This window comes from Anabrus simplex, chromosome 14 (assembly GCF_040414725.1).
Source record: "Anabrus simplex isolate iqAnaSimp1 chromosome 14, ASM4041472v1, whole genome shotgun sequence".
NCBI classification, from domain to species: domain Eukaryota; kingdom Metazoa; phylum Arthropoda; class Insecta; order Orthoptera; family Tettigoniidae; genus Anabrus; species Anabrus simplex.
This window is the reverse complement of record NC_090278.1, coordinates 58,505,382-58,524,786: the sequence shown is the minus strand read 5'-3', so window position 1 is coordinate 58,524,786 and position 19,405 is coordinate 58,505,382. Positions and strand designations below refer to the sequence as shown.

General features: G+C 39.5%; 1 protein-coding gene across 1 annotated transcript in view; it reads right to left on the bottom strand.

Moving 5' to 3' along the window:
* Positions 1–19,405, bottom strand: part of bys (Bystin) — a 52,364-nt gene that overhangs the window by 8,607 nt on the left and 24,352 nt on the right. Inside the window, exon 5 of the mRNA XM_067157919.2 lies at positions 10,396–10,622. Within this exon, the coding sequence (XP_067014020.2) occupies positions 10,396–10,622 (227 nt within the window). The remainder of the gene's footprint in view (positions 1–10,395; positions 10,623–19,405) is intronic.

Genomic DNA, 19,405 nt, shown 5'->3' with positions numbered 1-19,405 from the left:
GAAACTGCATAATGAAAGAGAGTTTATTAACTGATGGTATATTTCCTTTGGAATAATATACCATATTTCACGGCATAATCGTCGCCACCGCGTAATCGTCGCATCCTTTATTTTCAATACAAAAATCGGACTTTAAACCTTTAATTACATAATCGTCGCACGTCCAAATTTTGTTCACTAATCTGGTTAAAAGGTAAATGGAACTGCAACGTAAGTTGCACATGAATGCGCAATTTAAATACGTGTATGGTTTATGGGCAATTTGGCAACACAGTCACGTTTGCGACATGTTGCACAACGTATAAATAAATAATACCGGTATATGTACGACGCATGGCTTACCGGTAGACTATTGGCAGTTTGACAACGTGGTCGCGAGACAGTGTACTATTTATTCACCACCTACATATTATGAGTTCCCATTTGAAATACGTAAGGCTGTAAGTTATCGCTTATCGGCAACGTCGCCAGGAAATACCGGCTAGGTAGGTTGAATGGACCTCGAACCAGCCCTCAGATACGGGTAAAATTCCCTGACCCGGCCGTGAATTGAACCCGAGGCCTCTGTGTAAGAGGCAAGCACGCTACCCCTACACCATGGGGCCGGCTCCTGTGTTATTGCGCACGAAGTGAAATCCAAGACGATAACGCAGATTTCCACGGAATTATTCAGCCGAATTATTTACGATGTCTCAGTTGTCATCGCTAGACTCTTATCTTACTACTACGTCATAAGTGTCCGGGCATGGGATGAAAACTTTTATCCAAGCAGTCAAGATAATTATTATCCAATGCTATTAAAGTTTTATTTTATAAACTCGTCAGTAATGTAATGTAAAATCATCAATAACTGGGAAGAAATATTAACCTAATTACCGTATGTTTAAAAGAAATTGAAAAAAATGAATGTTTGTTACTGACGTCTCGGAATACAGTCAACTATACAGTAGATTTACACCGCGCCAGCTAGAGCTCCGGTTTGCGAGCTTTGCGCAAGCGCAGTAGTGTGTCGCAACCAACGAGCTAAACTGATAAATTGTTGCATGCTTCCTTGCTGCCTAACAGCATTGGCTGCTCTGGAATGGACAGATCACAGATGCATTTATTTGTTTCAGATTTACGTGATTACTGTAGACATGTGTGCGTGAGAATTTAAGTTTTTAATTTGTGTTTTGGGTGTTTGCAGAAATAATTTGTTTTAATAGTGAACAATTACGGAAAGTCATTTATATCGCAAAACATTAACGTGTGAAGCATTTATAAGCGATTATGGGTAAGTATAGAAACTATTCTGCGGGCTTCAAGCTAAGCGTAATTGCCTTCGCTGAACAGCACGGGAACAGAGCTGCAGAAAGAAAATTTTCTGTGAGTGAAAAGTTGGTGCGTGACTGGCGGAAAGTAAAAAAACAAGCTAAAAAGCACAAACCCTTCTAAACGCGCGTTTAGAGGTCCTAAAACAGGGACGTTTCCTATAATTGACGAAGAAGTGTTTAGGTACGTCAGTGAAATACGTAACAATGGCTGCAGTGTATCATATGAAATGTTACAAATTAAGGGACAGGGGGTAGCGCGCAAACACAACATACCGGTAACTCAGTTTAAGGCGACTCGTGGGTGGATTAAGGGGTTCATGCGACGACACAATCTGTCAGTGCGAAGGAGAACAACACTAAGCCAAAAGTTGCCTGCTGATTACACGGACAAGATTGTAAATTTTCACCGATTTGTCATACGTTTGTGCAAGGAAACTTCGTACTTGCTTTCTCAAATCGGTAATGCCGATCGGACTCCAATCTTTTTTGATATGCCTCGCAACAGCACTATTGCGCTAAAAGGATCACGGAGTGTATTAATGAAAACCAGCGGTAGTGAGAAGTTGCGATGCACGGCAATGCTAGCCATTACAGCTGACGGGAGAAAGTTGCCGCCTTACATCATTTTCAAGAGGAAAACGATGCCTAAGAATATACAGTTTCCCCGTGGAATTCATGTACGAGTGCAACCAAAGGGTTGGATGGACGTAGAACTCATGCTGGACTGGGTTAAAACTGTGTGGAATAGAAGACCTGGTGCACTACTAAAACAACCAGCTCTGCTTGTTTTAGATAGTTTCCGAGGTCACCTCGTGAACGAAGTGAAGCAAATTCTCACTACAAATAAGACACGACAGATAGTCATTCCTGATGGCCTAACATCTGCTTTGCAGCCACTAGACGTATGTGTTAATAAACCCTTTAAAGACCACTTACGTCGATTTTACAACGAGTGGATGATGAGTGGCGATCAGCAATTGACGCCCGCCGGAAATATCAGGCGTCCACCCTTGGACTTGTTATGCTCGTGGGTGAAGAAGAGTTGGGATCTTATACCACCTGAACTAGTCTCCAAGAGCTTCAAAAGGACTGGGATTTCGAATGCACTAGACGGTTCCGAAGATGACGCAGTGTGGCAGAGAGACGAAGAATCTGATACTGGTATTAACAGAGGCGAGGACGACGCATCAGATAGCGACACCGAAGATTTGGAATAAATTGCGTACCGGTAAGTCCGCATTTCACAACAAAGCGATAATTTTTTGCAAGTGTAATATTTTAACTTTAATACTCAAATTAATGACAAATTAACTTAATACGTTCATTTTTATTTTCAGGTTGGAAAAACGTTCGCCGAATTGTTGCGAAAAATTATGAATTTTGTTTTAGACTATTTTAATTATTTTGATGTATAAACGCGAGTATTACGTGCATCTTAAATTTGTATCAAATACAATTTAGTTATAAATACATTTTTTGAGTAATACAAATACTGGTATTAAATATTCAGCGTATAATGGTCGCACCATACAATTTTTTTCGAAAATTTTTGTATAAAAAGTGCGACGATTATGCCGTGAAATACGGTAAGTTAAAAGGATGGAGAGAAGGGACTTGCCAAATATAAATGAATAAGATAAGTAAAAGGATTCAACAGGCAAATACATTCTATGAGAGTGGAGAAAGGAAGTACCAATGAAGAGTAAAGGGGCGACGTAAAAGATTTACTACTGCCCAGTACCGACCTGGACAAAAGGACAGGAGAACAAATCCAAGCCAGATAAATTAAATTTTTAAGAAGTATGATAGGAAAGACAAGAAAGGACAAAGTAAGAAATAAGGATGTCAGGAAGGAAATCAGAGTGGATAAGCTTTCCGAGAGAGTGGAGAGGTATAAACTTAAATGGTTTGGACATGTTAAGAGGATGGAAGAGGGAAGGATGCTGAAGCAAATGGTGGAAACCCAGAGAGGAGGAGGGAGACCCAGATCAAGGTAGTTGAAAATGATCAAGAAATAGTATTATTATTAGAAGAAACTTGGATTGAAACAAAGTTGAGGAGGAACAACAGTGGTTAGATACAGGAAGATGAAAAGGTACCGCAACATCCCAACCTAGCAGGAGCTGGGCAGGTCAGTCAGTACAGAAGTGTTCCTTGTACATATCTCATCATTTCCGTGGCATCAGTTTAAGCATTATCGCATGTTTAGGATAGCTGGTATGAGTTCTTGTAATGGATCATTTCGTGGCTAAAGAAAAGTTTCACATTTTTGAAGAGGCAGAGAAATTTGGTAATCGCGCTGGAAGAAGGAAGTACGAATTTGACGAGAGTTCCATGCGTGATTGGAGGAAAAATAAAGCTTATCTTGAACAAACAGCAGAAGGAAAGCGAAGTTTCCGTAAATCAAATAAAGAACATGTGAATATGTGAGTTTGTGTATGCCATCATGAGTTTAATTTGTCAGCTGAAAGCTATAGCAAAAGCAACACAGAGAGTTGCAAATTATGGGTTGTAAGGCTAGCAGCGAATGGCTCATGCATATTTTTGAACGAAATAATTCTTTTTCATTTGTGAGAGTATATATATGCATTTTCTTTTGTATTTAATGAAACACTACATGGGCTAAATGTAAACCTAACACTTTCAACAACAACGAAAAAAAAAAAATTCATTGTAACCACTAGTAATTGACTAGAGCCCGGATTTCCATGCACTATCATATGGCAAAACATGCAAAATAAACTGGAAAATATGCACTATTAAATTCAGTTCAGAACGGTTACATTCTCAGTTCCTTTTGAAACATTGTACAACAACTAATTTCTCCGAATTATCTTGATTTGAGCTCATCTGTTTATCTGTCAGTAGATTCCTAAGCACAGAAAATAATCTTTCTAAGTCACAAGAAGTGACAGATGCATACTTAAAATGAAGACATTTGGGACAAAGCAAAGGCAATTTGTCAGTCTTTTGCATTTCCATGACAATACGTCTTTTATTGCAGACACATTCGATTGCCTTCAATAACTGCTAACGATTGCCTGCGGTGATAATAAAGATGTGTGGCGAGTGAGAGTTCTGCGTAGGAAATTCCAGGATAACAAAGGAAAAGGGTTCAGTTCAAAACCAGTAACATGGCGTCAAAGAAATGTGATACAAATTTTGTTTTGCTCATCTACATAGAAGAAAAAATCAGCAGTCATTTAGTAAAGCACAATCTACCTTTCAAATTATAGCAATTTTTACTGGAACATCACATTTCTAAGAACTGCAGCAGTCAACGTTTACTCAAGCAACAGATAGGAAAGTGCTTGGCTAACTGAATTATATGACCTCTGCCATATGCACTATTATGTAGGATGCCAGGAATACATTCTCTTTGTCTTCATCTCTCAATAATAGACACAGGGTAAAGGGACGTATATTTGTGATACAGGTAAGTTCATGATAAATCTTTGAATACGAATCATGAACCTCCCTACTGAATACTAATAATTTCAATTTTACTACTACTACATCCCTGTGTTTTCAACAGATGACTAACTACTTGTATTGGTCTTGATCGCACTCTAGCGTACACATGACTTATTCAAAGATATATCACGAACATAACTGTACCACGAATATACGTCCCTTAACCCTATAAAGGGGAAAAACGGTCCCTAATTCTTCAAACCAACATTCGCAGAAGGTAGGGTTACCACCTGCCCCGTATTGTACAGGACGTCCCATGTTTAAGGTGAAAATTTTGCATTCCATATTATAAACTGTCCCGTAAAAACGGGCGTTTGTATTTTTTTGGTCTCTAAATATTTTAAAATCCGTATTTGATTTGAGCACCAATGAAGTTCAAAGCAGCTCCATTATCCTTTTCTCTTTGGAGGTTCAGAAGAATGAAATCTTGTGATCTCTCGCCATTTGCTAGTTATTTAACTCGTCTTCTGCCACTTACTTCCGTAGGTCTTCCATTCCAATTTCCAGCGTGATTGTTCATGCTGAACAGGTCTTGTAGAGAGTTTTATGGCATGGTACTGTTAGACAGTGCAATTTTAAAGTCAGATGTGATGTAGAGATGGAGAATATAGAGTAGTTCTAATAATGTTTTTTCTGCATGTTTTGTCATACCTAATGCATTGTACTGTTAGGAGGGTGTGAATTAGTTTCTTTTATGAATTTCAATAATTATCTTATTCCGTTAATGAAACGAATTATAATTAACTGTAATTGGTACCTAAAGTTTGATTTTCAAGTACTTATGAACTGCCCCTTATTTTTGTGAAAATGATGATGATGCTTGTTGTTTAAAGGGGCCTAACATCGAGGTCATCAGCCCCTAATGGTACGAAATGAAATAACAAAAAATTCAAATTCATCCAGTGATCAAAATAAAATTTAAAATGTCATGAAGAATGAATGGATGGACATGAACCCTACAAAAAAAAAAAAAAAAAAAAAAAAAAAACAAACAAAAACAGTGGATCAGACTCAAAAAGAAGGTAGTTAATTAGAGTATTACTGACCAAGGGACCATTTATAAAGCACAATGATGCTTGATGTCTGAAGGGGTGCTAAATTCACGTCTAAGGCCCCACAGAATGGTACATGTCGCGAATAAAGTAGAACCATGGTATTTGTCATTTTGGGGTAATTTTGGGGTACTGATCAAAAGTAGCTAAGACTCACGGTGGTCCACACAAGATGGTACTACTCACAAGTATTGCAACTCGTACAGGGAACGCAGACCAATGGTGTTTCTCACACAATGGTGCCACTCATAGCCAACGCAAACCGGTAAGGCTCCTCACCTAGGTGTACTAGTCACGGGCGCCAGTATTCCCGTGGTGTTCTTCACATAGTGGGTGCCAATCACAGGCAACGCTGACCCACGGTGCCGCTCATATAGCGGTACAACTCACAGGCTACGCCCAGACCTGCGGTGTTGCCCACATGGGTACAATGCAATCCACCAGGCCAGGCTTTTTACTGCAACTAATCACAAACCTATTTCGTACCAAGTTAGTGATACTACTCCCAAGTACATGCAACCCATGGTGTTCCCCGCATGATGGTACGAATCAAGAGTAGTTTCATGGTTCTAATTCAATCATCCCTTGGTCGCCCCTTGTAGTCGCCTCTTACGACAGGCAGGGGATACCGCGGGTGTATTCTACATGTGCGTCGCCCACCCGCAGGGGGTAGTGTGTTTGGTCCGCGAGAAGTATTTTATTTCCCTCAAGTCTGCTGGCAAGCCGGTTAGGACCCCCCTATCCGCCACCTGGGACGTGGCATGTGGGAGTATCACCTCTCCCCCTGCTACGCCTGCGTAGCAGGTTCATGGTTTTTGTGAAAAATACCATATTTTTGAGGTAAATGTCCCTTATTCCTTATATCAAAAAGTGGCAATCCTAAAAGAAGGCAGCAACATGCAAGTTAAAATTATGTATGTGCCAAAGTCAGAACAAAACTTACAGGCTATTTGCTATTAAGTCCAAAATCTTAAAAATATGCATTACGCATAAAATTCCACCTTAATAAATAAAAAACAGGAAAAACTAACGATATTTGGAATTGTTACATCATAACAGCAAAGGCAACCCTAATAGAAGGCAGTAACATGCAAGTTTAAATTATACATGCGCCAAAGTCAGAAGGAAAGTCATATTATGCAATATAAACGTCCAAATATTTGTTATTAAATCCAAAAATCTTAAAAATATGCATTACGCATAAATTTCCTCCTAAAAAGGCCAAAACATGCAAGGAAAAAGAATGATTATAAGCAAAGGCAATCAGAAAGTATCGTATGGAATGGTGAGAAATAAAAGGAAGAGTAAGCAAAATGAAGTGGACAGAATAAAAGATACCAGGCGAGTTGGCCATATGGTTAGGGGCGCGCAGCAGTGAGCTCACATCCGGGAGATAGTGGGTTCGAACCCCACTGTCGGCAGCCCTGAAGATGGTATTCCGTGGTTTCCCATTTTCATACCAGGCAAATGCTGGGGCTGTAACTTAAGGCCATGGCCGCTTCCTTCCCATTCCTAGGCCTTTCCTGTCCCATCGTCGCCATAAGACCTATCTGTGTCGGTGCGACGTAAAGCAAAAAAAAAAAAAAAAAAAAAAAAAAAAGAGATAAAATGGTAACCTAGTGGAGAAAAAAGGAGGAAATTAATCTAATCTGGAAGGAATACGATGAGGACCTCCTGAATGTGGCTGGATTAAGTGAAGATCATATTGAGGAAACTGTTGACAGGTGTGAGGAGAAAATGGAGAAGTTAAACTGGGCAGAAGTAGAGGAAGCTGCGAACAGGATGAAACTGGGAAAAGCACCAATAGTGGAAGAATTAAGTGTGAAGATAAGAGCAACAGGGGAAGCGGGTACATAGTGGCTATACAGGATGATGTGGGTAGTATGCAATGAGAAAAAATTACCAGAAGATTGAAGAAGGGTGCAGTAGTACCTATCTTTAAGAAAGGAGACAGAAGAAAATATCAGACCTACCGTGGTATAACCCTGATGTGTCATTGTGCCAAGATATATGAAAAAGTACTGGAAAAGCAAATAAGAAAGTCAGTGGAAAAATAATTCAGAGAGGAACAGTATGGCTTTAGACAAGGAAGGTCAACTATTGACCTCATATTCACAGTGAGGCAACTACAAGAACAGTACTATAAGTATGGGGAAGACTTGGTGATGGCCTTCATGGACATAGAGAAGGCATATAACAGTGTCCATAGAAACAAGATTTGGGAAGCTACGAGAAAAGAAAGAAGTAGATGAGCAGAGAGTAACAGGGGTGAAAAATATGTATGATGGAAGCAAAACCTGTGTTAAAGTCAAAACCAAAAGAACAGGAGTTTAAGTTAACAAATGGTGTAAAGCAAAGAAGTGCCCTCTCAGGTCTACTAATTATAGTGGTGATGGATGATATAATATAGAAGGTAGCACAGATGACTGGGGAGAGAAGAATGAAAGCAGTGTTGTTTGCAGATGATCTACTAATATGGGGAAACAGTGAGAGTAAAGGGCAGGAACAGCTAAATGTATTGAAGCAAGCTGTGTCATCTTATGGAATGAAGTCCTCCGTACAAAGGAGTGAAGAGCTGGTGATGACATGAAACAAGAACCGAGCACACAATGGCATGATGTTAGGAGGGAAGCAGATGAAAAGAGCTGAAAGCTTTAAACACCTGAAAGGTGTAATTGAATAAAATGGAGGAAACAGTATGGAAATCAATGACAGAGGAAGGTGTGCAAATGTGGGAGGATTGATATGGAAGAGGGAATTACTACAGAGATGTAAAGGAATTATCTAGAAGACTGATTTTTGCCAATTTTGACATATGGATTGGAAACGTGGGTGATGAAGGAGAGGGATAAAAGTAGAATACAAGCAGTGGAAATGAAGTTCCAAAGGTGTCGAGTAGGTTTAACGAGAATGGACAGAGTAAGGAATGGGAGAGTTTGAGAAATGATAAATGAGGTACCCCTACACATAAAGATAGAAAAATCAAGGCTGCATTGGTATGGACATGTTAAGAGAATGGAGGAAGAGACGATACCAAGAAAGATGTTAGAAATGGAGTTGAAGGGAAGGAGACCTAGGGGAAGACCGAGGGACAGATGGCAGAAAGGTGTAAAGAAGAGCATCGAGGCAAGAGGAGGGAACTGGACGATTGTGACAGAAGAGACGTGGTGGAAGAACAGAAAACGATGGAGAGGCTTATGTTCCAAGCAGACCCAGTCTGTGGTTGGAAACTGCTCCAGATGATGATGATGATGATCCCACTGGTCCAAAAAAAAAAAAAAGTGTCTACTGCCATTGGTTTTAGAACATGTGATCTGCAATAATACTTTGATATTTTTATGGGCTCCCATGTGATTGTTTTCATATTTGGAGATAGCTCTCAGCCTTTCTCCATGTTCCTCCTACATCCTGGAATGATCTGACTTTTATTTGTGTCCTTGTTCTTGTCTCTTTGTCTTATAATACAAGTTCACATTTAATATTCTGAATATTTCTAGATAACAGATCTCAGAGAATTAGAGTAGGTGAAGCATTATCTGTTCCTGTAACCATTAAGAGGGAGATTTCCTCAAGGCAGTATTAATGGACCTTTAAGTTTTCATATATATAAATAAATATGAGTAAAGAACTGGAATCAGAGGTAAGGCTTTTTGCAGATGATGTTATACTGTACAGAATAATAAATAAGTTACAAGATTGTGAGAAACTGCAAAATAGACCTTGACAATGGGGTTAAAAGTCAGGTTGAGAGTTTCACTTATAGAAAAAGTCCTCTCAGGTTTAATTACTGTGTTGATGAGGTCCTTATGGGGATCACTGTAAGTACCTACAGTAGGTGTTAATATAAGGATAGATCTTCATTGGGGTAATCACATGAATAGTATTGTGAATAAAGGCAGCTGCTACTCATTTCTGAGTACACAAATTCATCTGCTTACAATTCACTAGCACTCACTGCTGTTTGTGTTTGTACTTTTGATGACTGAATTATTAAATTATTGGCTTATTTAAGGTTCAACTTCAGCACTTGCCTCATGTGAAAATGGGAAACCATGGAAAATATGTCTCCGCACATGGTTATGATGGTATTTAGGTGTTGATTCTAGAATGGAAAAAAAATCCAAAGAAAAGCAGCTCGATTTGTTCTAGGTGATTTCCGACAAAAGATTAGTATTACAAAAATGTTGCAAAGTTTCAGCTGGGATGACTTAGGAAAAAGGAGACGAGCTGCTAAATTAAGCAGTATGTTCCGAGATGTGGCGTGGAATGACGTTAGTAGACTAATAAGTTTGAGTGGCGTTTTTAAAAGTAGGAAAGATGGCAATATGAAGATAAAGTTGGAAATGAAGAGGACAAATTGGGGTAAATATTCATTTATAGGAAGAGGAGTTTGGAATAATTTACTGAGGGAGATGTTCAATAAATTTCCTAATTCTTTGCAATTCTTTAAGAAAATACTAGGTAAAAAAACAAAAACAGGTAGGGGCCTAGCTAATCTGCCACATGGGCGACTGCCCTAAATGCAGATCAGTGGTGACTGATGGAATGCTTTGTACCTCACACAGAGGAAGCAAGAAGCCCTTCATGAAGGCACCAGGTTTGAAGAGAGCTTTCCGGATAGCCTGATACAGGTGGAAGTTCAGTCTCTTGTACTCAGCGATGTCGTCTCGGATTCGTGGCAGGAGAACCAGGTTGAAGAACCGCTGTGCCATCTTGTCCTTCAGGTTTGAAGCAAAGATTCTGGTAGCCTGATACATCGCAGCAGCACTCCATCGGGGTGGATCTGTGGGACAAGAAATGATCAGAAACTCAGAGAAGGTTTGACGATTGAGTACACCTTTTCTCAAGACCACAGAGAAGCCTTCATCGAGAGAGGAGGTCCGCAGATCCTTGGCCGAAAGTAATTTTCTTCTTTTGGTTTTATGTCAGACTGATCGAGGCAGGTGATGATGGGATGGGCATGGCTACAGGACTCGTCACATAAGGCTATACACTAAAAGGCAAACATTGCCACCTTATTCTCCCTTTTTAATGGATCATCACTGTTGCCAACTTGACTACTTACATATTGAAATCATGAGACAACCATCAACACACTAACCTCAATATAAGTATTAATAATGGAGGTTTCCTTATCAAAGTAAACGATAATAAATTATCAAGTCAACATATTCATAATTAAATCAGTTTTCAAGCTTAATGAAGAATTATGGAAACACACTCTCTCTCTCTCTTTAACCTTCACTCAATTTAATGTTGTATATTTCTGTCTTTATTTTGATATACGCATGACTATAACCGTATTCTTCTGTGTTTGCCTTGTGTAAATAATTCAGCTCCCTTCTTGAAATTTGCTGACATCATGTCAGGTCAGAATATATTCTGCTATTGTATGCGACAGTAGACAGTACTACCTGCGACTGTCTGGCCGAGGGTCTGGCAGCCGATACCAAACCAGGCAAACTAAGGGAAAACCAATAGCTGCGAGCAGAGGAGTTTTCCCTTAGAAGGTTGGATAAGATGAGACCTTTGTGTGGGAAATAACACATAAATTCATCAGCTGCTGCCTTGCAGTGAGGCAGGGGACTGCCAAAGGCTAAGGGAGACCACTCTGAAAGAAAATCCTCTAGGACGTTAGGCCTAGCAAGTCAGTACAGGAGTACAATGCAGTTGCTTTCAAAAAGAAAACAAACCTCGGAAAGAAACATATTCTGAATGTCGACAATACTTCAAGTACTCTTGGAACTAATGTCGACGTCATGTCCGATGTTCATTCAAAATGCACGAGAGGAACCGATCATAAAACAAGCTTCGGATTGGAATCTTAAACATTATGTTATGACTCTAACAGGAAAATGCAACGAAATCATGGATTTAATGAACCGTAGACATATTCATATCCTAGGGCTAAGTGAAACCAAATGGAAAGGTTGCAACACAAAAATGTTAGAGGACGGACATAAATTATACTGGAGTGGTAATCCTGCAGTGGCGAGGAATAGAGTTGGTTTTATACTCTATAAAGACATTGATAGTGTAACAGATGTCTCCTTCATCAATGAGAGATTAATCAAAGCTAAAATATACCTAAATGGAGAAACTCAAACTGTAATCCAAGTTTATGCTCCCCAGCAGGGTTGTAGCGATGACCAAAAAGCAAGCTTCCTAGAAAAACTAGAGGACATCATTGATCAAGAGAACATAATGATAATTGGGAATTTTAATGCCCAGGTAGGAACTGATAGGTCAGGTTATGAAGGCATTATTGGTCCATATGGATTTGGTAATAGAAATAAGGAGGGTGAACTTCTGCTAGATCTATGTACACGAAACCAACTTCTGATGAAGAACTCGTGGTTTCAGAAACGGGATAGCCACAAGATAACAAGATACAGCTGGGATGGTCAGTATAGATCAGTGATAGACCTTATCATCACGGATAGGTCAAGTGGAGAAAAGGCGCATGATGCAAAAGTGATACCTAGTGAGAGCCTTGATAGTGACCATAGACTCCTCATTTCAGACCTAAGACTAATCAAACCTATTATTAAAGTAAACAAGAAGAAAAAAACCACGAATTAAAGACTGGAAATTGAAAGATGTGGAAGTCAAACAGCAGTTTCAAGAGGAAATCAGAGCTAAAATACCAATAACAGACACAAAGAAAGGTAATGAAGAATGGAATGATTTTAAGGCAAGTCTGGTTGGTAGTGCAGATAAAATGTGTGGAAGAACAAGCAGAAGAGTGAGAGAGAAAAGAATATCTTGGTGGAATGATAAAGTGAAAGAAGCCATAATGAAAAGGAATAAAGCCAAAAAAAGTTCTTGATGTGGCTAAGTCTGACAGAAGAATCAACAGCGACTGAATAGACAACAATAAATTGGAAGAGATGGCAAAGGAATATAGATACAGAAAGCTGGAAGTCAAGAGAATTGTACGGGAAGAAAAAGAGAAAAGTTGGAAAGAATTTACAACTAAACTGGAAGAAGACAGTAAAGGGAATATGAAAATGATATATGGAATAGTAACAAGTAAAAGATCAGATAAAGAAGCAATTCCAGCTGTGGAGACAGCAGATGGGAATATAGTTCGCAATATGAAAGATATCACGGATACAATGGGGCAGTATTTTGACAAGCTCCTAAATGGCCCTAAAGAGATCTCTGTTGAGGCTGTAGGACAGAAAACAATAGAGGAAGATATCCCAATTACATGGACAGAAGTAGAGCAAGCTCTCCATAGGACAAGAACTGGTAAGTCAGCCGGAGCTGATGAAATTACAGCTGACATGATTAAAGCTGCTGGTCCACCAGGAATACAGTGGCTGTATAGAGTTCTCAGAACAATATGGAAGGATAACAGAATACCTGAAGATTGGACAAAAGCAGTGATAGTTCCTATCTTTAAGAAAGGGAGTAGAAGGAAAAGTGAAAATTACAGAGGCATTACCCTCTTATCACAGGCATTAAAATTATAGAGATCATTGAAGCCAGAATAAGGGATATACTAGAGACTATCTTAGAAGAGGAACAACAAGGCTTTAGAGCTGGAAGAAGCACAACAGATCTGATATTTGCTTCGAGGATGTTGGCAGAGAAACACTGGGAAAGAGGAAAAGACCTAATTATTGTGTTTATGGACCTTGAAAAGGCATATGATAATGTTCCTAGATCAACTATTTGGAAAAGTCTTAGAAAACTTGGTGTATCGGAGTACCTTATTAGGAAGATCCAAATGCTATATACTAATTGTAAAAGCTGTGTCAGAATTGGAGATGGTCACTCTGAATGGTTCAATACAACCAAAGGAGTACAAAAGGGAAGTGCCTTATCACCTTTTCTATTCATAGCAGTTATGGATACCATTTTAAAGGAACTAAAAGGAAAAGGTAATAAAGATCTCCAGGCTCTGGTGTCTGCAGACGATGTGGCAATATGGGATGAAACAGAGAAGGGAGTGCAAAATAATCTGAATGCATGGTGTAAGAAGTATGATTATGGAATGAAATTGAACCCATCAAAAACAGTAGCATTGAAAATCAGCAGACATAATACAGAATGCAACATAAAAATACAGGACCACCAAGTTGAAGTAGTACATCAATTCAGTTATTTAGGAAGCATAATGGCTAGCAATAACAGAGCTGAGATAGAAATAACAAACAGAGTAACCAAAGGGTCTAACTTTTACAGTATCGTTAGACACCTACTATGGGATGAGAAGGTCCCACAAAGAACAAAAATGACCCTGTACAAGTCATATTTCATTCCCATCCTTACATATTCTCTTGAAACCTGCACACTAACATCAAAGGATTGTAGTAGGATTCAAGCCTGTGAAATGAAATTTCTTAGAACTGCCCTCCAAGAGACCCGACTTGATCATGTGAAAAATGATGAGATCCGATCTAACCTAGGTCTAAATGAATCGATGGAGGAAAGACTTGGGTCATCTAGACTTAAATGGTTTGGGAATGTTAAACGAATGAATAGCACAAGGTTACCATGTGCTTATTTGGAAAAGAGAATAATAGGAAAAAGACCAGCTGGAAGACCAAGAAGAAGATGGATGGACCAAGTGAGGGAAGATGTGGAGAGAAGACGATGGAATTCGGAATCTGTCTTGGACAACGAAATGTTCTTGAATAGGCAACTTTGGAAGACGCTCATTTTCAAACACCCTACCTGGCTCGCTGGAAGAGCAAACCGATGATGATGATTTGTCAGACTGAAGAGAAACCACGCTGTGATAATACATACAAGCAAAGATATTACATGTACATATGCCATAAGTCGATAAGTATATACAAAGGCTAAGTCTGCAAACCGTACCAAAGTCGTGACATCCTAATTGAATTTTGTATGTAAGTAATCGACGAAATAAGACCGTAATTAATAAAATGCTGTGTTCGTCATTTCACACCAACTACGTTATTAAATGCATTATTCGAGCATGCCACAATTCTATTTAGTTTGTATTACCCAAACAAATTTACAATCCCACACCCGCAAATGTAACACTAGTGACTTCAACAATATGGCAGTAGCAATACGTAATTCTCACAAATCACGAAATAAACCATGACTGTATAGCACCAATGTGCCAGATTGACAGTAACTGTAGGACGTCGTATCGGCAAGTAGGGTCTATAAACTGTATGGTTAGCGATACTGAATCAAACCCAACGGTATGAAACTATAAATCACTACCTTCAGTATTAACAGGGGAGAAAGAGTACGGGCTTACATGGCTGGGAGTATAGGACTCGGAAGGAATGTAACCATAATTAAGGTTAGCGGCGGCTGTTACTCATTTCTGAGTACACAAATTCTCCTGCTTACAATTCACTAGCACTCAGTGCTGTTTGTGCTTGTACTTTTGATGACTGAATTATTAAATTATTGGCTTATTTAAGGTTCAACTTCAGCACTTGCTTCATGTGAAAATGGGAAACCATGGAAAAGATCTAGCTCCTTGGCTGAACGTCAGAATCTAGGTCATTGGTGCTCGGGACCTTGGGTTCAATTTCTGGCTGGGTTGGGAGATTTTAATACTGAACAATGAATTTCCTTGATTTGGGGACTGCGTGTTTGTACTGTCCTCAACATTCCTTCAATTCACACCCCACACTATCCTCCACCACATTCACAAGCAGTTCCCTATTTACAGCAGATACGCCCCCCCCACCCCCCCTTGTCAGATGATCTGGGTTACGAGGGCTACACAAGGCCAGCACAAGCCACAGAAAATAATTATCCTTACCATGGAAAACCATCTTCAGGGCTCTAACGACATCTCCCATTTTCAACAACACTGGTTAAGAGCCGTAAAATCAGTTATGTCTTCGTTAACTTTATACAAATGGCCCAGCAGTTCATTCAGCCACTGAGGGAGTTGGCTTCTCGATTCTGGCCGCATAGCTGGTATGTCTATAGTTCATTCCATGTTAAGAAAACAGTATTGCTCTTATGATAACAATGTTGCCATATCGAATAAATCTGCTCAGCAGCATCACGGGAAAAACGTGGCATATAGGCTATACTTGTGAAACTCAGTACTAAAATTTTTAAAAAAGTAAGATATTAAGCTGCAAATTATTTTTGTGAAATCTAGGGTATATGGGTTGTACGGCGGGGGAAGGACTTATTTCGGTTTTTACAGCAACATGGGTAAACTACTGCACATACAAAACCTTAGTATCGGAGTTCAAGGCAAACTGGGAGAAAATAGACAACAGGAAATTTTAATAGGCTCGAGGCAGGGGATGCAGTTAATTGTGTTTAATACATTTGCTCGGGCAACGCCGGGCACTACTGTGCCGTCATATCACCCCATGAAAAGAATGCTAACAATTAAATGCTTTTGTGTAAAAGTGCTAAAAATGAGGTAAAAATAAAATGCGCTTAAGAAACAAAAGGTAAATAACAAAACCAAAAACAAATAAAAATCACAGTTAATTTCTGTATCAGTACGCGTCATGCCGTGATGTATCGCAGCACACCACATCATTAAAATCTTTAGTAACAACTGCTGTACAGTACGAAAATATTAGAACACACGCTGAGTAAATAGATGACTTATCTTCAACAGTGATAAGCTGCCGGCGCTTCACAGCGCGATGGATTACGTGTTACATGTACCAGAGCAAGTCAGAAGAAAAATGAAGGAAGGCAACAAAGCGATGGCTGTTCCCTCCACTGTGCTCCCCCACTGCAAATGTATTTATTAAATAGAGAATTTTAAATAATTATTTTCTTTCATAATACAATATAAAGTACATTAAAATATTCCTTAATTACGAGGAATTATAAGTGTCTAAGAGGATGTGTATTCACTCCTTGTAGGCCCATAAGAGCAATACTGTTTTCTTAACATGGAATGATCTATAGTTTACACAATTCCAGTTGATGAGACAATTGTTGGCAACAGTTGTCCTCTAATTATTGCAGGACAATAGCTGGCCAGTCCAGTTGAACAAGAACTCGTTCCACGAGGAAACTATTGCTACACCAGTAGATGACGAGAAATGGCTGAGTGCGCAGCGTTTGTAGTGTCCCGTGAGGAATGAAATTTATTTCGTAATTACATGTGCCGGCAATTCATTGCTGATGGAAAATTCTACATTCCCAAGGGGGGAATTAGATATTTTTCACCAATAGAGCATGTCAAAAATGTCAAAAACATATCAGATGTAAGGCTTTTCAGGCGTTTGTTCTATTAACCAGTGTTTTGTCTTAGGTCTGACATTAGACTCATCAGAGTGGGATGTGTCAGACCCTACCCACTGATGTTGGGGTGTATGCAGGTGAACTTATCACCCCACTCCGATGAGTCTAGTGTCAGACCTAAGATGAAACGCTGGTTAATAGAGCAAACGCCTGAAAAGCCTTACATCTGATATGTTTTTGACAATTCATTGCTGAGTCGTGCAAAGTTTTGACCTCAATCACATGGAGTCCTTGAATGTTAATTTTATCAGTAATGTCAGAATGTACACCTCTGTACGGGTCTTCGTCCTAGTCCCACCCGTATCATTGTTCCCTATAAACCTCACCAAATGTTACGTTAGTATCATCACCCTACTTTGAAGACATAATTATGCAAAAGCATTTAAATTATTAAGACCACGCAGGTGGCTGCACACCTCGGTTGACGCAAGGTGAACTGGCACAAAATAAATATACAGCTACTGGCCTGTCACGTCCACACGGCGCCAACTGTCCCAACAATACTGAGCTCCGGGTGGTGGGGGACGCAACTGGGCCCAGTTGGTTGTCCTCACTTTATTCTTGGAGACAATCAATTGCCTAGAAAACTGGACCAAAGTCTTCACACGTAGCCAATAACTGTAAGCCAGTCAACTGTCTCATCAACTCGCATCGTGTAAACTAAGCATTAGGGCCACTTCACACTAGCCTCCCGTGCTTGTGGAATGTTGTTTTAAATGGAGCTCTTCACACTGGGCTACAGAAAGAAGCCCGGCGATCAACCTCGAAGTAGCTCACTCCCGGTAACTGAGGTAGATTTTACAACCTCGGCTGGCCACAACTGATGAACCATTGCTTTGTATTGGATTCTTCACATTAGGCTACTCGCCCTCAGTCGCATTCCATTCAGAATTCCCTTCGGTGATACCCTGCATTTCAAGTTCTTTCTCGCTACGTATTCCACTTCAAAACACTATAAACTGTACTAAAAAATGTTATATTCAGTATGAACTACCTAAACAAGTGGGCCAAATAAACACAGATGATTTAATTATACAAATTATACAGCCATCTAGAACTTTTTTTTTTTTTTTTTTACAAGCTGCTTTACTATTATAAACTATCCATTTCATATCCATATCGATACGACAATCTAACAATCAAAGAAATATTTGTTATCCACCTAATCGATACTTTATTTATTAACAGTACATGTTTCAACTGCTTTGCAGTCATCGTTGGCTGTATTTACACAAGCTTAGATGTAAAAAAAGGTAAAAATAAGCACATCATATGTTCTCGTAATAGACTTGATACTTCACATGGGAAACTTACATTTTTGTCTATTGGGGGAGGACGGTAGTGGGGAGGAGGGCAGTGGAGGGTGAGGAAGAATGTTTAAAAGGTGATTAATAACTAGTTCTTAACTAAAATACTGTCAAATCTTCTTCTTCCAATAAGAAGATAAAAACATCTTTAAGTGCGCTTTATTGCTTCTGTTCGTAAGTGTATTTGAAAAAACTGATTGGCTTTTCACCAACTAAGTATTTACGATGTTACTGAATTATAATTAAAACATATTCTTAACTAAAATACATGCTTTTGCTGGCGAGATGTAGTGTTTACAGTGCACTATGTCTTCTGGTATGGGCTATACCAAATTTGTTACTTTCATTGACCAAGAATGAGTTAGCAGGAAAATTTATAATGTCCAATAACGGACCATTTATATTGGTATTATAAATTTACTCATTCAGGACAAATATTTCAGATTCCCTATGGGAATCAACATCTATATCATTTGATGGCCAAGCAGGCATCAATTTTTGCTGATGAGACAAAGTCTCTTAGTGCATTGGCACTGCCAGTGGCTCCAGTTAGCCTACGCAGTGGCCTCCACGGTATGCACTAGCCAGCGTATTGGTAGGTGTGCTAGGTACCAACTGATGAGCCCACCCTAGCACACGAGGGCGAAACGCTGGCAACCAAGAATGAGTTAGCAGGAAAATTTATAATGTCCAATAACGGACCATTTATATTGGTATTTCATTGACCTGTCTCAGTCTCATCCTTGGCTTTGACAATATGAACGTGACTGAGGTATGAGTGATGCTAAGAATACCATTCCTTATGCAGCCAGTCCCTGTTATGAATGGTGTGAAAATATCCCTCATAGGGTCGGTTGGTGCATGCATTTCAGTGGGCTTGGCAGACTGATATGTAATAGCAACGGCTGGCTCGGTGAGGAAAGCAACGGGAAACTACCTCACTCCTCATTTCCCTAGTACGCCTCTTCAGTGACGCCTAGGTTATTTATGACAGCTGTTGGCGGAACTGCAAAGAATCAAACCAGCCTTC